Raw genomic sequence first — 21,906 nt, forward strand, 5'->3', positions numbered from 1 at the left:
TCCAGTTATTTTTGTTGAATAGTCAGATTTTTTATAAGTTGATCCAAATAGGTTATATTATGTTCATATTGCTATAAAACAAAAACTTTCAGATTGTCATTAGCTCAAATTGTAGGGTTTTTTTGTTGTTGTTGTTAGCACAATTTAAACCTAGGTCTTGTTTAAAAATTAAAACATGTTCTCATTCTGAATATTAAAGATTTTAATTTACCTATAGTTTGGTAGGTAACTCATAAAATTACTTGAAAATTAATTAGCTTTGGGCAATAATAAAATATACATAAAATAAGAGATATATTTTTAAATATTATGTTTTTTGTTTGTTGTCAGATACTATATTTTCATAAATATTTTTATTTCCTTGCCTACTGTTGGTTGTTATTTTAACATTCCATTATGGAAAAGAAGGATTAAATCTAGCTATGTGAATGTCAGCTTATCTTTTTATTTCCTTTGACAGAGAACTTTTTCCGATTCTTTGGATATATGCTTTCCAAAACATGGTCTGTGAGTATTATTTCAAATAAATTAAAAAAGAATTACAGCGAAGCTAATTGTAACTTCATCTGGGAGTTATATCATGTCTTTCTGTATAATTTAAATGGTTTGCAAAGTGTTTGAAATATAAACATCATGAATGTAAGCTTTGCTTATAACATCTCTGATGATAAATATGAAAATATGTGAGTTGAAGTTATATTTATAAATCAATCTTAATAACAATTACTACACAAATATCATAATCATAGTAAAATAACTGTGTAACTAAGTAATCTATATTTATACTATACTATTCAGATCACTTAGCTCCATAAATATCAGCAACAATAATAGTTATATATAATAATGAGCAGAAGAAAAATGGACAAATTTGTTAGAAATTAAATGTAATTTTGTGGGCAAGAAGAGCCTTGAGCAATTGCCTTCTCATCTCTGTTAGAATCCCCCCAGAACATCATGATTTCTTTCGTACCATCTCTTTATATTCATTCATGTAACTATAAATATATGCAGTCTATATTTTCTATATTCACAGTATCAATACATACATACTTTATTCTCAGGCTCATTCATGAACATGCAGGTCAGTCTGCACAATATGCCCAAAATGTAGATTTCTCTTATATGATATTGACTTACAACTTTTCACTTTTGTGCAAAAAATGCAAAAATATGATACAGTTTAATAATCTCTCTAAAAAATCTCTTCTTTATGCTTTATGTTTTTGTAATTTACAAATAAATTATGAAATATAGTTCAATCACAAATTGAAAATAATTACAATGTTTTTATAACAAGGCATAGCTGAGGTTTTGAATTGTGGCATTCTGGAAGCCATCTGTCTTTCAAAACAAAGACATCAATATGTTGTTGTTTCTCAATATTTGTACCTTTTAATTACTCATATGAAATATATAGTTACAAATCTAATACTCATGCTAGTCAAATCGTGATTGTGTAGAATATGAATCTTATTTTTGTTTTATTACACTTTCCCCGAAAAGTCTTCTTTAGAACAATCTGAAAAGTCTGTTGAAATGACTAAGCTAGAACATTTCTGGAAAGTTCTCTGCCCCATAAAAAAGGCTGGAGAATAAGTGAAGCAAAATTGAGGAGGAATAATTTGAGTGTCTGCTCAGGAGAGATAAAGCAAATTGCAAGAGCTATTTTAGTTTTATCTCCTTTCTTTGACATCTCCTGGCCTCTCGAGAATACTAAAAATGTTCAGTTTTTAAGATATTGATTACAGTCTTCCATTAAATATCAGTTGTGGTCCTCCATTGCTCATGTTGTCTGTCATTTCCTGTTAGGAAAATAATATGATTTAATTAAAATTCGTTTTCAGTGTAAGACATTGTTTTGGTCAATAGATTTGCAAAGCAGAAATTTCAAGGCATTGAAAAACATTTTGTGGGGAAGGACAAGGATTGATATTGTTGCTGCATTTTAGGAAATGAAATTTCATGGCGTTCTGGAGCACATGAAAATGCCGAAGTGACAATCTGTTAGACCAGACCGTTCCACCCATAGATCAGTTCATTGTTTCTTCACGTCCCTGAGTTTCACTTTTCTTTCTTCCAATCTATTTTGGAAGAACTTTGCCTAGACAAAAGAAGATTGCGAAATGTCCATGTGTTCCCAATGTAGAAGCTCCTCTGCTGACCAAGTGCCAACACATTTCACAGTTTATCATCAGTCTTTACACAATGTGTGGCCTTTTGGTGAAGAAGGACCACAGGGGATTGATTTTTGCTTATCACTACATGTGAGTCACTAACAAATCACGGTGGGACAGGTTGGTTTAATGACACTATCACATATATTAAAAAATCAAAGCACTGAAACATCATAGTGTGTTTTAAAGGATCAGCTACTAAGAAATTAACAAGGATAAGTAGATAAGAAGGCAAATAAAATATAAATGTAAAGAATAAACTAACATTGAAAGTTCCATTTTCAGCTATAAAATATATATATTAAAGACATTTATGATTTTTGAATTTATATATTTTATTACACAATAAAAAGTGATGAGATATGAGGACTATTCCCCTTTATTGTGGTTAGTGAACTATATTATAAATAATGTTGGGAATTTTGTTTGAGAATAGGTTGACAACGTTTCTCCAAATCTGAAAAAGCCTTTTGCAAAGGAGCAGCAAAAATTTATCAAGTGTAAAATTATTTCTCAACTGTCTCATTCCTATCCGTTTCTATGTAGTGTCTGTTTGAAGAAACTGCTAGACATGTCTGGAGAACATGCTAGAGCTATACATACGGTGAAGATAGGTCAGAAAATGCATTGGATAACTGGATTGGCATTAAGTTTATTATAGTTAAGAAACAACTTGCGTTGAGGCTTCATGTAAGAATTCACTATAGACAGCAAGATAACTAGCAATCATTTCCTCAAAATGATCATTCATAAAATTTATCCAATATCTTTTCTTACTAATCCTACTAAAAGAAAAAGACAATTTTTACTAGATTTATAGAAATACCAATCTTATTCTTACCCACCTTTTCTAAAAAGACTTTGAACTTTAAAAAGCTGTTTTAAAAACCATAAAACTAAACTACCAATCTTTTGTGTGCATGATTTAAAGAAAGTTTAAAATTTTTTTTCAAAATAAAAGAATATTCTCAACTAAATTCATGCTAATGGGGATATAGGAAAATTACTGATAGGAAATTAATATTAAAATGGATGAATTTTCCAGATTTTTGCAAATAGACATGTTCAGTTTAATGAGCGATTGATTGTACTCTAAGTTTGGGCAGGACAAAATGTAGATATTCATAAGTGAGCATACTTTTTGCATATAGATTGTAGCATCTATATGATGTATTTCTAATTGCACTGCTTAAATAGACCAAGAACTTTGACTATTTTCAGCAAATGGAAATATATGGCCAATGCATCATAATGCACAATTTCAACAGACTAGACCTCCCCTATAGAAGAATTTCTGTATTGGTGTCAGTCTCTTGGCTATCTGTTCATGCATTGTTGGCATGATGGAGATACACAATTGCCTTTGTCCAGACTCATTTATTATCAAAAGCAAAACTCTGGTCTGTGAATGATATCGAGTCAGAATCATGATGCAGCAAAGAATAAAAGGAATCGTGAATCATCCAAACAGAAATGTGTTTGGATGTTTTATAAGCAGGCTGAATATTTTAAATACTCAACCAACTGTGAAGCTGCAAGACGCTGCCATGGAGGTTTAAGTCGGTTCCTCAAAGCAGCCCTTATGAGAGCGGTGCTTTGAGTAACAACTCTGCAACATCAGCCGTCTGATCTGCTGACATCATGGCTTCCTGAAAGAGGCTGCAGCGACATCACAACATGGCAACTCCCTAGAGGTCAGCGTACCTTGTAGGTAACTCTGGTGTCGGGGCACCACCGGGCAGCTGGGCAAGTCGGTTATTTCAATAGCCCTCAATCTCTAATGTAAATATAACAATTATACAATAAATATTGCACAAACATATATACAGAACACTAAGTCACACTAGTATAAAAGTAGAGCACAAAAGAGCCACTGTCTAAATACAGAATGATCACCTAGCTTCAATGATCTAATTATTTAAATTTTCAGTCCTCTTTCCTACTAATTCTTCTCTGAAGTACATGCGTAGAACTCTTTACATGGCTTTCTTGGGACAATTTAAGAGCATTTGCTGATGTATAGATTATACACGGACTAAAAACACGTAAATACCATATAAATATTTTTAACTCAAAAATAACATTACAAAGAAATATGCAGTCACTCTTTCCACTATTTCTTTTACTCTAGGGCTGTACAGTTTTATTTCCATGATATAAATAGAAGTGTAATTTAGCCATTATCTTAGCGAGTTTATTTCACAGGTGCTCATCTTTACCTTAATAGATAGTGATAAATACAGTAGTCTTTCCCTTAAGAGATATGGGAAATGAATTAAAAACATGTGCAAGATGTAGCAGAAGCATAGGCATCTCTCTATGCTATTTGTCCTTTCAATCAATTAATGTAACTTTCTGTTTGAATAGGTTTCCAGAAACAAGTATGCAAGGACCATTGTTTAAAATACAGTCAAACCTATCCAAATACGCATGAAGTTTAGATGAGAATTAAATGAAGCTTTACATGGACTGTAATATCTGCACTGATGGACAAGACTTTTTGTCACCTCATTAAAGAGCTTCTTTATTCTTGAATATCTAATTTACATAACCAGATGCATCTGCTTACAAGCACAAGGGCTGAGCTAGAAAAGAGAATTCATGCGATTTCTAAAACCGGCATTATTGAGTAGAAGTTGTGTTTAATTTATGTGTTTTTCCCCAGAATAATACATATAATCCATATTTATAAGGTATTCAATATTTTATTAAATGCTATTTTAGGAACTGTGTTTCGAAAAGACAGAGAGAAGCTATGTTGAGAATAGGTGTACCCAAAATTGCAGAGAAAATGTAACTGTGAAAATTCTTACTCTTAATCTAATAGGAGCCAATGTATAAAATCCAAACCTTCTAAACTGTCACCTAAGACTGCAAACTGATTCACCTATGGAGACTGCCGTCTTCGTCACATGACGGCAGTGGGAGGCAAAGGCACAAAACTCACTTTCTCAGCCATTTCATGAGAGTGATGCAGGGAATGCTCCCTTTCGGAGAACATCCTCCTCTGTTCATAGCTAGCCAGTCGACACGTGAGCCAGGAGGACAGGGTGCAGCCCCCAATCCCAATGCATGCCAGGGACATGGAGGCCAGATGCAGAGGATACAAGGAAGAGGTCTTCTTTGTGACTGCCCGAAGGAACTGAAAATTTAGGATGCCCCCAATGAGTCCACAGATACAACAGGCTGAAAAGAGGATCATCTGGTAAGGAGAAAGAAGAGGGGTGTTAAAGATGAGGAGGTCAAGATGCCCAGAACACACTGCCACGTGCTGCTGCATGCAGGATGGCTAACCTACAACATGGAGAAGGCACTCCTGGTGTTCCCCAGAGGAGCTAGCTTTCCAGCTGAAACTCTACTCAGTCTGAGTCACTGCCTAGGGAGTAGACCATAGTATCTTAGAAGCTGAAGCCAAAAATATGTTTTATGAAAATCCTGAAATAAATTTTCTCTTAGCCAGATTCTGATTTAAACAATATGCATTTAACATGTACTGTGTCTTATCGTGCTGATTGTAACAGATTTGATCTCAGTGAGTCCTCCTGGAAATCTTTTGAGAGAGATACTAAAACACAGTTTGGGAAAATGAGTGGCCATCAATGAGTGATAAGATGCAAAGTGAGGGACTGAACTCAGATTTTCCAAATAAAATCTAGTTTCGCTACGTCAGTCCTCTCCAAGAATCTAAATAGCTTACTTTAAATGAATTGTTGTTAGTGTCACCTAACTTCAGATATTTGTGTCTTTCTACCTATTTGTATTTAGAGAATGTGGTTAAATTACTTTTATTTTCATTTATTAAGTATTGTAATGTGTGTATATCTATTTCCACGATGGGTGGGTTAGGGACTTTCTGTGAACTGGCCCAGAGCCTGACTAATTCTTTGTTACTCTGTGGCATCACAATAAAATGCACACCATAGATATTCTGAAAAATACTGTTTGTTTATTCTGGATAAGCACAGAATGAGCTTTGTTTTTAATTTTACTAGTATTTGATCTGGGTTCCTATTCACAAATGTTGAAAATACTCGTCTACCTAAATAGGATCCTGAGCAGAACCAAGTGCAATGCTTTCTGTGCAGTGAGTATTTCAGAACCCAATGGACTATTTCAAGGACTTTTGAACTTTGCACTTTTGGGGCGTTGATCTAAATCTTCTGATGGGTTATCATGGTGCTATACAGGATGCTGCAAATTTAATTACCCAATCTTATTTCCATTCTTTAGAACACAGTGGCTACAGTGCTGCAATTGAACCCAGGGCAGAACTACATCCCCAGCATAGCTTGTTCATTTCCACTGCAAGAATAGTTCCTTGGAAATAATTTTGATTTTTCCTGGGCCTTTTAGATGGAAACCATAAATCAAAGTCCTATTTTTTTCAAAAAGCCTTTCTGAACTCTATTGTTTTCCTCCTTTGCTATAATTCTCCATGGCAAAAGCTTTACAACTTATATTAGCATTTACTTTTAAATTACCAGGTATTTTTGTTGTCAATGGTCAGTTTAATTTAGCAAGCACTTACTGAACAGCTAGTACCTACTACGCCCTGCATGCGGCAGCTGCTGGCAGAATAGCTTACAATTATCAACCAGAAGAGCTTGTAATTCCCTTTGAGTGGGTTGAGATCTTGTGAATGACAAGATCCAACCTGTCAACATGGCATGCTAAATATGAAGACAGAGGATTAATGTTTGTCCTAAAAGTAGGGAAGAGTAGAAGGTAGCCTTAACAGGGTTGTTCAAAATGTCCTTGAGAATGTGCCATCTCAGCTAAGTACCTACCGATCCCAGAGAGGGTCCAGGCACAGGCCCATGGAATAGCACAATAAAAAGCTTGATGGACAGAAAGAATTACAGTGCTATAGTTTGTTTCATTTATTGGGCATTTTTATTGCATCTGTCTCATAGTACATATCATCATGGTTGAAAACTCATTGATGGATGACTATGAATTTTTTATACTTGATTAATTACAATACCAAAATCAGTTACCAAATAATGAAATCATCCCACCAAGTAACAACTAGGAGCACACAACTTTAAGCAGTGCTAATCAGACAAATTTGATTTTAAAGAGTATTCAGATGACATGCACTTTCTTTAGAATGTATTTTTTTATTTATTCATTCTCAGCAAATAAAAAGATATTACACACTTGCCTTTAAATAATGAGTTACCACTAAGTTGGATGTATGGTGTTCAGGTGCATATTCCCTGTAATGAATGTGACCATTGTATTAAAGGTGTACCAAATGAATTAATTTAAATAAAAAGCTGTGGGAAATAAATTCCTGTTGTTCAAGCCAAAAAAGTAGATGACACTTAATTTGCTATAACAGGAAAACCAATATCTCTCCCAATGTTATTCTTATTAATTTCTTAAACATGATACTTCATTATGTGAACAGAATACTGTACCTGTGAACTAAAATACTTGTGCATACAAATTCATAAGTATATCCTATTTTCATATCACACGGAGCAAGAGATTCTAGACTGCAGAGATATTTGGAATAGAGACATTTTTACAAAGTTTGATCAGAGGGTAGAGAATTCTTGAGGCCCAATACCATCTACGGGAACTTCAGAGTACAGGAGCATAAGGTACCTTCTAGTGGTAGATACACTAAAGGTTCAGCTGTTGTGATTCTTTTCTTTTATAACATAAAAAATTTATAAAAGAGACACTAGTGCATTTAAAATTTTTCTCCACCCCCGCTCCCTTCTTCTCCCTCCTTCCTTCCTTCCTTCCTTCTTTTCTTCTTCTGTTACAACCCTAAAGACCTTTGGTAAAGGAAAGGTGTAGAAATGGGAAGCCTACGTCTAAAGAGTGATGAGAGAATCGCAAATGCCAATTACAAATATCAAAAACACATTTGTTCCCCAACGTTTCCTTTTCCCCTTTATATATATCAGAGTTAACTGGGAGCATGTTCACTACCCCAGAACCCCATACTAGTGTCATAAAACATCTGAAAGTACTTATATGTATTCTTACCATGATAAAATAAACAAAATAAATCTTAAAGAATCAATTATAACCACAGAAACACAGCTGTCCTGCTGCTTTGCAAAATTAGCTTCACAAAGAAAGCCAATAATCCCTAAGCCCATTCCATATTTAATCAGTTATGCTTTCTGTAGACTAAAACATTATCATTCTTAGTTCATTGAAGGATTCAGGTAATCACCTCAGAGTTTTGAAGTAGAAAACTGGAGACTGTCATACACAGCAGACATTCAAGTGTGTATATTTATGTATTTAAGGACTGTATCAAAGGTTTTTCTGTGTAGATGTTTTGTCACAGTCTCAAATACTCTAGTTTTTTTTTTTTTATTTGTAGGAAGAAAGGCCAGGATTTATTTGTCAGTCTCCTATGCAGTTCTAAATTCTCTGTTTTTTTTTTTATTTGTAGGAAGAAAGGCCAGGATTTATTTGTCAGTCTCCTTTTATTCTAAATTAGTAACATACAGTATGTGAAAGTTGGCTAGTCACCATTTTCATTCTGGAATTCTTATATTTCAAACACTCCAATGTACAATACAAACAAGGAAAAAACTTACGACAAGTCCTGATTTCTTTTTGGCGCACAATATTCCACATATGCCACAAAGGAGAAACTGCAAGGGAAAGGAAGAAAAATTATTCCATATTCAAACACACAAGACACCCTAGATTTTAGCTCATTTTAGTTCACTCATGACACTTTCTCCAGGAAGCTTAAAAGTTTTAAATTCCCACTGAAAAGGAAAATATCTCATTGTAGAGTGGTAAAATCCAAAAACTGTACTCAATAATGAAAATTGACTTCTTGCAAAGTTGATAAAGGTAAATGGGATTTAACAAAATTGAGATTAGTTTATCACCAGGAAAAACTGTATGTACAATGTAGTTTTGTTTCTCCTATTTCCTTGCATTGTCTTCTTATTCTTTTCTATTTTCTCAGGGAGAAAAGTGTTTTGCCTTTCATTCATTCATACTAAGAAACTAGCAAGAATTCATTCATACCTTCATTTATACTAAGAAATTAGAATTCAGTAGATTAGACTACAGGTAAGGAACCCGGAAAGATAAAATGGTAAAGCATCAGACAAAGAGATATTTCTCTACAGAGACTTTTTTGGACCTCTCAAATTGGTACAACTCCTCCCCTATTCCACCAGAAAGGCTGGTTTATAAACATGTCAGAAGTTATGGATGGCTTATCGCTTCCTGTAAATAAGGACACTGGTGACATAATTGCTTTGCAAAAGCAGCTACATCAAATCATCTACCATTGACAAACTATTTGGTGACAGACATTTTATTACCATAAGGTAGTAAATAATTGAATTTGGAAAGGAACATTTAGGGATACTTGAGTGCAAACTTGTACCTACTTCTAACTTAAGATAACTCATATAAATAAAGTAATAGATTCATTAATAAGTAGTAAGCCCTCTAAAGGCTCTAGATTTTCAAAGAAAATTGTTTCCATTTGGTTTGTGAAAATACTTTTGTTATTTCAAATCAGCACTAAAAATATCTGGCCCTAAGTATTGCACTTGGGTAGAATTTTAAAAAAATACATATCAAAATATTTTAAGGATTATTTTTAATAATGTGCTTGTGATAAACACTATAAAGTTTGGTGAAAAATAATGATTAAGGGGAGTAGTTGCAAAGCAACTTACCCTCAAGGAAGAAAAAGGACGATAAAGCAGGTAAAGGAGCAGGAAAACAGATGAGGACACATTAAGGTATACATGCATTTGTTATATAACATAGATGACTTTTAAAATTAATTGAGAAAGGGTGAGGACCATTTATTCAATTAATTAAATTATGCAATTTGTTAACCTTCCCTAACATCATAACCCCACATCAATATGAAACTGCTAAATTATTTAAATGTATAAAAATTTACAAGTGCATTTGGAAATAACGAAGTTAAATAGTTATGTAATTGTGGAGGAGTGGGAAGGGTTTCTAATTACAGCATTAAAGTCACAGACCAAAACAGAAGATACTTATAAATCCTAATGGAGAACACTTTAATTTTACTAATCAAAAATGTCAGTCACAAAGACAGAAAATAAATTGGAGTTATATTCAGAAGTCACATAATAAGTCAAACATTACTATATCATAAATAGATCTGACACAATATTTATAGTACTATAAACACATGAGAAGACAGAAACTCAGAACTTTCTAAATATTGAATACTTATATAATTTTCAGCTTTTTTGTGGTACTAGGGATTTGAATAAGTGTTCTCCTCAGCCTTTCTCTTTTTCTCTTTTTCTTTTTGTGAGACATGCTCTCCTTAAGTCACTTAGTGCCCAGGCTGGCCTTGAATTTGTGATCCTACTGCCTTGATCTAGAAGAGTGGTAGGATGACAGTATGTGCTGCCATGCCTGGTTTAAAAACCTATTTTTGAGTGACTCTTCTGACCATTTTTTCATTTCCTTCTGTGCCTCAGGTGAAGGAGAGTTTGTCCTGGTGTGTAGTCTTACTGATTCCATCGTGTATGCTTCAAGGCTATGGTCAAATCCCAGTTTGAAACAAATCTTTGCATCTCCTAACTTCAAACTCTAGATCAAAGGCCAAGCTTGTCCTTTTCTGAACTAACTCTAACTCAGCTTGGAAGTCCATTCACCCGCAGTTCGTTCTTAAAATAATTTGATATAATACAGTTATGTGTTCCTTAGATCTCTTTGAAATATGTGTATGCTTCAAGGCTATGGTCAAATCCCAGTTTGAAACAAATCTTTGCATCTCCTAACTTCAAACTCTAGATCAAAGGCCAAGCTTGTCCTTTTCTGAACTAACTCTAACTCAGCTTGGAAGTCCATTCACCCGCAGTTCGTTCTTAAAATAATTTGATATAATACAGTTATGTGTTCCTTAGATCTCTTTGAAATATATATATACCATCCCACCCTTACGGATACAACAGTTAAGTGTATTGAAATTTCAATTTTCTGTTGTCTCACTTAACTTGAATGAATCTAGAAAATAGAAGTTCAGAGTTGAAGAAGGCAAAGATAGAGTAGGAAGGAAATCAGGCAATATTTTTCCATTCTTCCTCTGCCTTGGAGTATAAATACTACCTAATAGTCATTTCTATTAGAGTATCCAAATCCATATTTCAGAATCCATATCCCTTTTTCAGATTTTTAATTTAAAAATGACACACATAATGGTAAATACATAAAATCACATCCAGGTAGGAAAACATAACAAAGAAGCCCGCATATTACCCACTAATGCGTGCTAATTATAATTTTAAAAAGGAACAAGAGTCTTAGGCCACAGTGGAACAGTAACAATGTCTTTTTCCTTAGGGCATATAGAGAAACAGATAGCTACTGTAACTACAGGAAAAGCAGAAGAAAAATAATTTACAAAAGGGATGAGGCAGGAATTCATCTTGGGCTTAACAATGCATGCTTGTACTGAGGCTTGTCAAATATATAAATTTGTATAAATAGATAAAAAGGCTATCACAAGAAGGGTACAGATGCTGAGAGGGTACCATCCGGAAACCAGGTGGACCAAGATGTCCTAAGCTGAGATTGGCCTAGAACAATGAAGAACCTTTTCTGACACCCCACCTGCCCTTTATCTTGAGCCTAGCAGGTAAGAGTGACAAATGCTAGCCTATGTCTCAGAAGGAGAGGCAAGAGCATGACATGGACCCCTTTGTGTGGGAGGTGAGCAAGGACTTAAGCTGAAGGTGGTGCACTATCACTGGGAAAAGACTTGGAGCACTTCAGCTTCTCTCTGGAGCACAAGGCAACCACAGCCCATCACAAGCAAAATTTGAGGACTACAGCACACCAAAGAAAATCATAGCAGCAGCAACAACAACAAAAAAGGTAATGCCTAACTAAAACAACTCCAACCTCTCATGACAAAAGCTTGAGAGAAGATATTAAGGTAAAATACCTATGTAATTTTGGAAGAAAAATGAATTTAACTTATATCATCTAGCCAAACTCTTCTTAAAACTGGTTATAAGAAAGAGGTGTCCGTTTGGCCAAGGGCATAGTGATAGAATGAATTAGAGCCCTCCAAAGATGCCCATGTTCTAATCTCAAGAGCCTGAATATGTTACCTTATTTGACCAAAAAAGCAGATGTATTTAATTTAAGGGCTTGAATATGGTTAGATTATTGTGGATTATCCAGGAATACATCTGTAATCACAATGACTTTGAATGGGAAAGCAAAGTCAAGAGAGACAGAGAGGGATGTATACTGGCAAAAAGGGCAGAGGGAATGAGACTTGAAGATGCTACAAAGCTGGTTTTGAAGAAGGGGAAGGGAGCCATGAGGTAGAGGATGAGGTGGCCTCTGCAATGAGAGAGGACAAGGAAGGGGAGTCTCCTAGTGCCTGTGAAAAGACTGCATCCCTGTAGGCCCGTCTAGACTTCTGGCTTCTGGAACTAAGAGAATGAATTCCTGATGTTTTAAACTACTAAATTAGTACTAATTTGTTACAGCAACAACAGGAAACTGCAACTCTGCAAAAGAATGACTAGAAGCTGTTCTTAAAGGAAGACGTGAGATAACAAAGAACGAAGCAGCAAAAGTACAAACTAAAACAAAACAGCAAATCTTGCAAATGGAAAAGTGTTAGGTGGCCAAATTAGTATACATGTAAAATGAACATCCCCAGGTCATTTTGGAATGAGACATGGGATGTGGAAGGTAAAGAAGATGTCAGCAAAATGTTGTAATATCCTTGTACTATGGAGCAGAGCAATAGAGATGCTAACTGGTTCTAGATACTGATAGAAAAGTAGAATCATACATTTTTGTGCTAAAATAATAACAAGACCAGAAAATATAAAGATAAAAATATAGCAACAACAATAACAACACTGAAAGTTAAGCCAAAAGATGTCAGGAAAATTAAAAATAGTGAAAAGGAGTAAAGTGAGACTATACAATACATTGGCATAAATAATTCCCATAGCAAGCAGTTGGGCCAAAAGTGAATGTATTCGATTTTCCTAACAAAGAGTTTTGCTAACACTTCCCCCAAAGTGAAAGAAAAACCTCATATTTTTGTCCTGGTTCTCTCTTTCTTATTGTCTCCTTTTCTTGATGACCTGAGTGACAAATTCCTTATTAATATTCTCTTCTCTGTAAGAAAGTTTACCTGGGGAAAGAGACTGAGAGAGAAAAAAAGACTACTGTAAAATTCCTCAGAGTTTTGTAATGAAAGATTATAGAACTATGACAGTTACGGCAGCAGATAAAAGCAGTGAGTCTTCAAATCAGGTGGAAATGCTCTGATGCAATTGTGATTCAATATTTAATACAAATGAAAGATTATGGGCCAATTTTGTTGAAAGGGAGCACCTTAAAATCTTTCCCACCCTTCATTTAACCACTTTCAGGTGAAATACTTGTCAAGAAATGTCCTAACCAATACAGATGTTATCATTAGAAAATAGAAACAGGCTCCTGCTTTCTTCCTCATTTAGGTGTTGAGCTCACTGAATCAAATACTTGAATAACCATTAACAATTTATACAACTTCAAAAAATAGTTTTCAAATGCATGGATGTATTATTGGGAAAACACACAGAGCAAAGGTTAAATGCTGCAAAACTGGCTTGAAAATCTAGCTCTGGTTATATAATACCTTTATCCTGCAGCCAGATTACAGATTGTATGACTTGTTTTGTTGCTACCAGTTCTTGAATGATTTTACTTTATTTCAATCACCTCTTGGTTTAAGAATGTTAGGATTCTTTTGGTGTTTGGGATACCATTTACACTTAAAAAGAAATTCATATTTTTAAATATATTGTGCTGTTTAATTTTAATGTTCTTGCATCAACTCTGGTTAGACTCACAAGGATTTTCCCTCTTGTGTATTTCGTTTCTTTTCTCTAGACATTCATATAAAAATTATTTGTGAAAAATAGGGAAAGTTCATATAATTTGGAAAGCAAGCCAGAAGGCCCTGGTTATCAAAATTGGCTACATTCATATCAATTTAAAATGCCTGATCAACAAACAATTAGCATCTACAGAGTGGAAGCGAGGTATCATTGTTATTAAACCTTCCCAGGGATTCAAGGTCTAAGAATCCCATGGCTTAAGACTCACATCCACGTTGTACTGTGTCTCACCAGCAGAAATACTTCCGGGCTCTCTAAGGAACACTGGCATTACCCTTAATTACTTTCAGTGAGATATGGACAAGCATGAAGGCCACATAAAGTGCTCTTCAAGGGAAAAACTCCAACTCTATAACATAAAGTAAAACAGAGCTGTTTGCTCTCTAAAGACTCTTAGAGAACATTATTTCATTATCCTTTAATTTTATTCCACTCAGTGCCTTTCATCATTGCTAATGGATTTCTCCCCTAAGTCTATTTATCTTTTCTCAACTTTTTAAAATGTTTGGTTTTACTTCAGTTAACTAGATCTAGAGATGGCCTACATTGTTAACACAATACATTGTTATCTGGAATAAACCGACTAATTGAAAAATGGGCATAAGGAAGACATCTGCACAAATAATTAGCATTGTAGAAAAACATTGAAAGGAAATAGATTGAATTAAGTAATATAGAAAGTAAGAAAGAAAATAATTGAATTAAAATATGGGCAAAAGACTTGGAAAGATACCCGAGCAAGGAAATTATACTTCATAAATAAACATATGAAAAGATGATCAAAATTGTTTGTCATTAAGAAATATAAATTTAAGCAGCAAAAAGATACCAATTGTTTTAGTTATTTTCTCAATGTTGCACACAAATACACACACACACACACACACAATTTAAAGGAGAAAAGGTTTATTTTGGCTCATATTCTTAGTCAATGGTTGACTGGCTCCAAGCCAGAAAGAGAATAGTGGAAAGGTCTAGCAGAGAAAGCTGCACTCCAAGCACACCTGTCATCCAGATGTTGGTTTTTAATCCCACGCTTCATTGAAAGTGACCACGTGTCTCTGGAGCACTGATGAATCTCAAATTGTGCCAGAAAATATACCAGATGAGCTTGGAGTACACTACAGTTCCTGAAAGTAATTGGGTGCTCAAACAACCAACAAACCCCAAAGCACACACTGATTGAGGTTTGTCAAAGAGGCAAAAGAACCAACAGAAGTAGCGCTGAATGACCAAAGATGGATCAATAGGAGCAACAAAGTAAACAAGTATTAGATTATGACCCACAGTGCATAACAAATATCTCTGAACTCATGTTGATAAAAAATAAATAATTGAATAAATGGGGGGGAGAGAAATCCTTCTACTCAGAAAATTCTGAATAATTTATGGAGATATTTTGCTTTTAAGGAGGTAAATATAACAACCTCTCCCTAAGAATGGGCTGCACCTAATGATTTCCTTCCAAAGAGCATCATATAGAAAGTGTGAGGGAAGTGACTGTAGGATGGAGAGATGGAAAAAAGCACTGCATTAGCCGTGTGACCAAGGCCAATGCCAACAGTGACAGGTGATACTGATTATGCATATCTTTGATATGATGAGATGAAAGCAGTAAGAATATCCACTATCATCACTGTGTTAAACATTAGAATTGAGCTGCTAAACAGCAACTGGACAATAGAAATTAAAAAATATTAAAATTGGAAAGGTGGAAGCAAACTCATCATTTGTAGTTGATATGATTGATATATGAAATTTCTCAGAGAAATAATTCTAAAATTTACTATAAAGTATATTAATAAACTAGTAAGGCATAAATTAATATATGGAAATTAATATATAATGTACAAAATACTTTTTGAAGTTGTAATAGATAAAAATCTCAGTTTTAATATTTTAGGATAGAATTCTCAAAAGTAAATTTTGTAATACTGTATAGGTGTGAGCCAGTGAGAAGTAAACAGAAGTACAAATGAAAAATTCAACAGCATTTGTACAAATGAAAAGATTAAACGTTGCTAGCCTATGGAGTGTTTGTGAATGGGATTGGTTCCTTTCTAACAAAGGTCTGAGAGCTTGTTTATCCCTTCAGCTCTGTGACTCACTGGAAAGTGGTATCTTGAAAGCACAGTGAGCCCTCATGAGGCACTGGATACGATGGTAACTCAATTGTGTTCGTTCCAGCCTTCAGAGCTGTGAGCAACACATTTCTGATATTTGCTAGTTATTCAGGCTTAGCTATTTGATTATGGTATCCCAAACAAAGACAGTGATCACAAATAAAAAGTTTGATAGTAAGAGTATGTAATTATACACAATAAAACAGCATGCATTCTGTAAATTAAAAGTTGATTCTAAAATTTATCTTAAAAATAAACATCTTTCAGAAGATGTACTGGTGGAGAATATAAAAATGCACTTAAAAGTTGTTGAGTGTTAACACCAAATTTCCAAGAATATTATAAAGCTTCAATAATTAAAACAGAATAATTGTATATTAATAGGAAGAACAAAGAGCTAGAATCATACTAGAAATATAAAAATGTATATTCATTATAAAATAAAATGAAAACAAATAAAATTACATCTCTAATATGGGTAGCCTTAATAGACTATAAGTGTTTAATTTACAAGTAAAACCATAACAATACTAGAAGAAAGTAGACTTGCTTTTTTACTCTGAAGTGGCAAATACTTTACTTATGACTAGTAAACCACAAAAGAGATTGATTAAGAAACTGAGCTAAGAAATGAAAACTAAGAAAATAAGGACAACTTCCTGCATAGCAAAAAATTATGCATAAGTTCAAAATGACACCCTGCTGAAAATGTCAGCTATAAACTAAAGACTAATCTCCTTCAAATGAAATGAACTTCTAAAAATCGATAAAGAAAACATTAATACCTCAATAGAAATATAGGCATAATATATGAACAGATATTTCCCTGAATTACAAATGACTTTTGAACATTAATATGTTTGAATTCATCTATCAGGAGAAACATGCAACTTCAAACTAACTCAGAGAGGAGTTTTCACCTGTTTTATGGATGAAAGTCTTAAGTTTAATAAGAAGTATATAATAAATGGTATCACTTGGCAAGGACCCAGATAACCAGGCAGGTATATATTACTTGTGAAAAGATAAATTAATACAATCTCTACTGAGAAGAATGTGGAAACGTTTGTCAAAATTATATATAAAGCATATATTTATATGTTTATGGATAGCTCCTTTGTCCAAGCAACCCCACATTTTGGAATTCAATAGACAGAACACCAAGTGTGAAAAATGATCTATATGTTAAATTATTTATTTTAGTGTCATTAGTAACAACAGAAAAGGTGCAATCTCAAATGACAATCAGTAGAGAATTATTCAAATTCTGTGGAATTTTCTGCATCACTTAAAAATATGAGAAAGACTGTTGTACATTGACATGGAAAGCTCTTCAACATATGTGGTTAAGAAAAAAATTACAGAATCATGTATGCCATGCACTAGCTTTTCTTTAGAAAGACAAGAAATATATAAAAATCTTTACATCAATTTGTTCATATATGTGTAAGTAATTCTGGAAAATCACATAAGAAACAAATGGCTGTGATAACTTGGGTTTAGATGAGTGATGGCAACCTGATGGAGAGGGCGAGGATTTTCATGAAATACCTTGGGTTTTATTTATGTCTGAGCCATTACCAGGCATTGCCTATTCAAAAAGTACAGAAAGTGGCTTGAGCAAAATTATGATAGATGTTTGGAAAAGATAACCCATCATGATTCATCCTTACTAATGAATAACTCATAGGGTATTTTTTACAACACCCCAAAAGTTCCCCAATCTGTACAATCTCAGGAAGTGTATTTGGAAATGGAGTAGCAGCCCATGTTTTGAGGAGTAAAGAGCTCTGCTAGTATGTCTGAATCACAAGATGGAGATCATTGCTTTGCTTGCTGAGTTTGCATGCTGATTTGAACTGAGTTCAGAAAATACTAGGTCACAGCTTTCAGGCACAAACCCCAATGTGCCATGGAGTACTTCGAGCTCAATCCTTGAAATAAATGAAGCCTGTTATGGAGAATAGAAGCTAAAAGCTGAGTGTGGTTTTCTTCTCAGTTAAATATAATGAAACATAGACCACTACATATTAAAGTAGAAGCAGCTTCACCTTCAGTGACCATCATCACTTTGTATTTATTTAAAAAACATTTTTTAGTTTCATAATTCATAAAATGGCAGAACTATAGTTTTTGTTTTACCAGGTTTTTTGATAGTCTCTCAAGGCACTACAAAAAGTATGGATTGAAAAAGGGAACTTTATTCCATGGCAGACAAGTTAATGAAGAGAAGTTAGGGAGCAAAGAAACAGTTCTGAACTTTATGTTAACCTCCATATACAGAAAAAGGAATCAATTTTCAATGTACAACTCTTCCATAGCTTCTCCTACAAACTGTGCTGTTGGAATAAAATTTCTAGATGACATAATGTAACTTCAAAGTAAACGAATCAATAGCTGGATGGATGAATGTATTATATTGTTCATTGGCAGAAGCAAAAAGTAATCTGTTTCAGCCATCTATAAACCATAACTGATTCCTCTTTTCCCTCAATATTATGGAACTTTTTTCAGAAATATTCATAAATAGTCAGATTACATTGATTCTTTTCTGCAGAATATCATTTGAAAATTGGTTGGTGTTGATTTTGAAGTATCATAGGCATAGCTCTGTGGGTTTCATAAAATTCCTTCTCAACCCTCAGATGCTCTTTAGATGTCTTCATTAACAGGTTTTCCTAGACCAGTCACTGAGGAGAAGTTTTACTTTGGAACCTACTGATAACTTCCAGAACATTCTTACTTAGAAGCAAAAGTGATTTCTCAAACTAGAAAAGGTTGTGCTATGTTAGGCAGAAATGAGGAAAATCATCTCTGAATATATATTCCAGAATTGTAGTTGGCTCTTTTTCTCTTAGAACACCGGATTTGGCTTCAGAGTAGACACAGAAAAGCTTTTCTCCTATGGTGAAACTAAAAAGTTGGGCAATGTTTCAGAACTCTCATCTGAATGGTATTATCTACTACCATCCAGAACACTAGTCTGAGTGTCTAGTTCAATCTCTTTATTTTCCTCCCTTGCCTTGAAGCACACAGTATCTCAATCCATTGCAAAGTTTGCTCTTTGGAGGAAATCTAGATACTTTTCACTCAATCAGGATATAAAATTTACAAAATAATCAAGAAATATTTAGAAAAATATTCAGAATATTAAAACATCAGAATATAGTTGCTCTTTTGGTTGTTTAAATGAGCTCCATTGCTTTGCTACTTTCTGATTCTTTTAAGCCATTGAGCACTACTTCTGACAATCCATGCCTGTCTGAAAGCAGAATTTCTAAAGATAAAGAGGTGCAACGCAATTTCTGATTATGATCAATGACCTTTCCTCTAAAGGTTGTGGCTATCTTTGTTGTGTATCCTTTTTTGGAAAAAAAAAATACTGTTACAGAAAGTGTAGGACCCCTACAAAGAACTAATCAAACCTTACAACTTCTGTCATATAAATAATAATTCTGACTCTATGTACCCAACTTGAAATCCTATATGAGTTCTTACTGAAAGTTCTTACTTACTCGATAGTTCTCTCTCTGAGAACTATTTTTTTACACAGTAATCCCATCTAAATACAAGCTGTGATCAAAGTGGACTGTGAATGCTTACATTTAAAAATTTATTACAGGAAAAGACCTATTGCCATTAATTCCCCTAAAATACTGCTTTTCACTTCAAACATACATTTCCCATCATTCTTAGCACTTTCTAAAGCAGTTCCGGAAGTCCTCTCTTCTGTCTTCAGCTGTGCTAACATGGTTGCCTTGGTGTTCTGCATCAATTCAAAGTATTTAACTTTCATGGCTCTTTTGAATTCGGGAAATAGGTAGAATTTGCATAGTGCCAGATCCAATGGAAAAAAGTAGATAAGGATACACTACAATGTTTATATCTAACAGAATTTACCATAAATGTTTTGAATTAATTTAAGACATTTAGGCAGCTGTGAAAAGATATTAAGGAAGACTTCTGGAACCACTTCAAAAAGAAGCAAGAGCAATGGGATATGTGCATTTAAAGCAAGGTGGAGTATCTTGAAGGAGATTTTTGGCAGTTTGTCTGTTGCTATAATAAATATTTAAAGTCTAGGCATGGTGGTGAATGATTATAATTCCAGCACGTAGGAGGCTGAGACAGGAGGATTACCACAAGTTGGAGGCCAGCCTCGGCTACATAGCACTTGTACTACAAAGTGAGACTCTGTCTCAAAAAACCCAAATTTTAAAAAATTAAAATATACTTTGTCTTTTTTTCATCATACCTATATGAAAGCTGCCTAGTCCCTGCCTGAAGCCCTCCTGGACAATAGCTGCATGGATATACAGACAGACCCCAGCCGGAGGCCTGCCATGTTACCATCCATACATGTGCTCAGGCCCCGGCACGGACAACAGCAAAGCACAGGGATCCAGGAGTCCATCGTTCCAAGCCTAGGCGTTGCCAGAGTGCTGAGCAGTAGAGAGAACACCTGAACCTTCTTGAGAATTGAAGCCCACTGGGAAAGCAAAAAAGTCACCTCAGTAAAAGAACAGCAGACTGCAGTGACTGAAATGAGAAGATACCTAAACAAGGCTCTAAATCAAAGTTCCACATCACCAGAGGGACCCCAAGGGGGTCTCATAGACTGCAATTTAAAGGGTGGAAAACAATATTGCATGTGACAGGAACCTGAAGAAAACAGGAGTATCTATTTATGTGCAGATAAAATGGATTTTAAACCCAGACTAATTAACAGAGACAAAGAAGGCTACATCCTTGTAAAGGGAACAATCCAAGAGGAAGAAATGACAATCATAAATATATATGAACAACATATTAGTGCACCCAACTATATAAAACAAATACTAATGGACATGAAAAATCAAATAAGCACTAATACAATAGTAGTAGGGGACCTAAATAACTGACTGTCACAAATAGGTAGGTTAACTAGACAAAAAAAATCAATGACAAAATACTACAACTCAAACAAACTCTTGAGAAAATGAACTGAACAGATGTTTACAGAATATTCCACCTCACAAAATCAGTATGCACATTTTTTTTTCAGCTGCATCGGGGTCTTTCTCCAAAATACACCAAATATTTGCTCATAGAACATGTTTAAGTAAAGTCAGTGGAATTGAAGTTTTCCCATATATATAAAACCAGATCGCAATGTGATAAAACTGGAGATCAACAGCAAAAGGTACTACAGGAATTTCATAAACACACGGAAAATGAACAACATAGTCCTGATAAACCAATGGGTCACAGAGGGAATTAAAGAAAAAAACGGAAATTTCTACAGTTAAATGACAATGCCAGTACAACATATCAGAATATATGGGATACAATGAGAGCAGTCTTACCATATGAGAAATTCATAACAGTGAATGCTCGTATTAGGAAAACAGAGTGAATTCAAATGAACAACCTAATGATGAACCTTAAGCTTCTAGAAAAAGAAAAGCAAGAAAACCCAAAGCTCATACAAAGGAGGAAATTAAACAGATCAGAGCAGAAATCAGTACAATGGAAACTAAGATAATTATACAAAAAAAAAAATCAATGAAGCAAAGAGTTGGTTCTTTGAAAGAATAAACAAAATGAAGCCAGGGATTTAACTCATTGGTGATACTTGCCTTGAAAGCACAAGGTCCCACATTCAATCCCCAGGAGAAAGAGAGAGAGAGAGAGAGAGAGAGAGAGAGAGAGAGAGAG

General features: G+C 34.4%; 1 protein-coding gene across 3 annotated transcripts in view; it reads right to left on the minus strand.

The window, feature by feature from the left end:
* Positions 1-308: 308 nt before the first annotated feature.
* Tmem196 (transmembrane protein 196) overlaps positions 309-21,906 on the minus strand; it is a 59,075-nt gene continuing 37,477 nt past the window's right edge. For 2 of the 3 annotated variants that reach the window (XM_010610840.2, XM_010610839.2), the window contains exons 2-4: positions 8,747-8,803; positions 5,125-5,379; positions 309-1,805 (exon numbers count right to left, since the gene is read on the minus strand). In XM_010610840.2, coding sequence (XP_010609142.1) covers positions 1,746-1,805; positions 5,125-5,379; positions 8,747-8,803 — 372 coding nt within the window. In that variant the 3' untranslated portion in view covers positions 309-1,745. Of the gene's footprint in view, positions 1,806-3,881; positions 3,955-5,124; positions 5,380-8,746; positions 8,804-21,906 lie in introns of all 3 variants that reach the window. The other variant, XM_019205515.2, reaches the window with a different exon arrangement.

The sequence above is a fragment of the Fukomys damarensis genome, unplaced genomic scaffold, assembly GCF_012274545.1.
Source record: "Fukomys damarensis isolate Sample0158 unplaced genomic scaffold, DMR_v1.0_HiC HiC_scaffold_4, whole genome shotgun sequence".
NCBI lineage: Eukaryota > Metazoa > Chordata > Mammalia > Rodentia > Bathyergidae > Fukomys > Fukomys damarensis.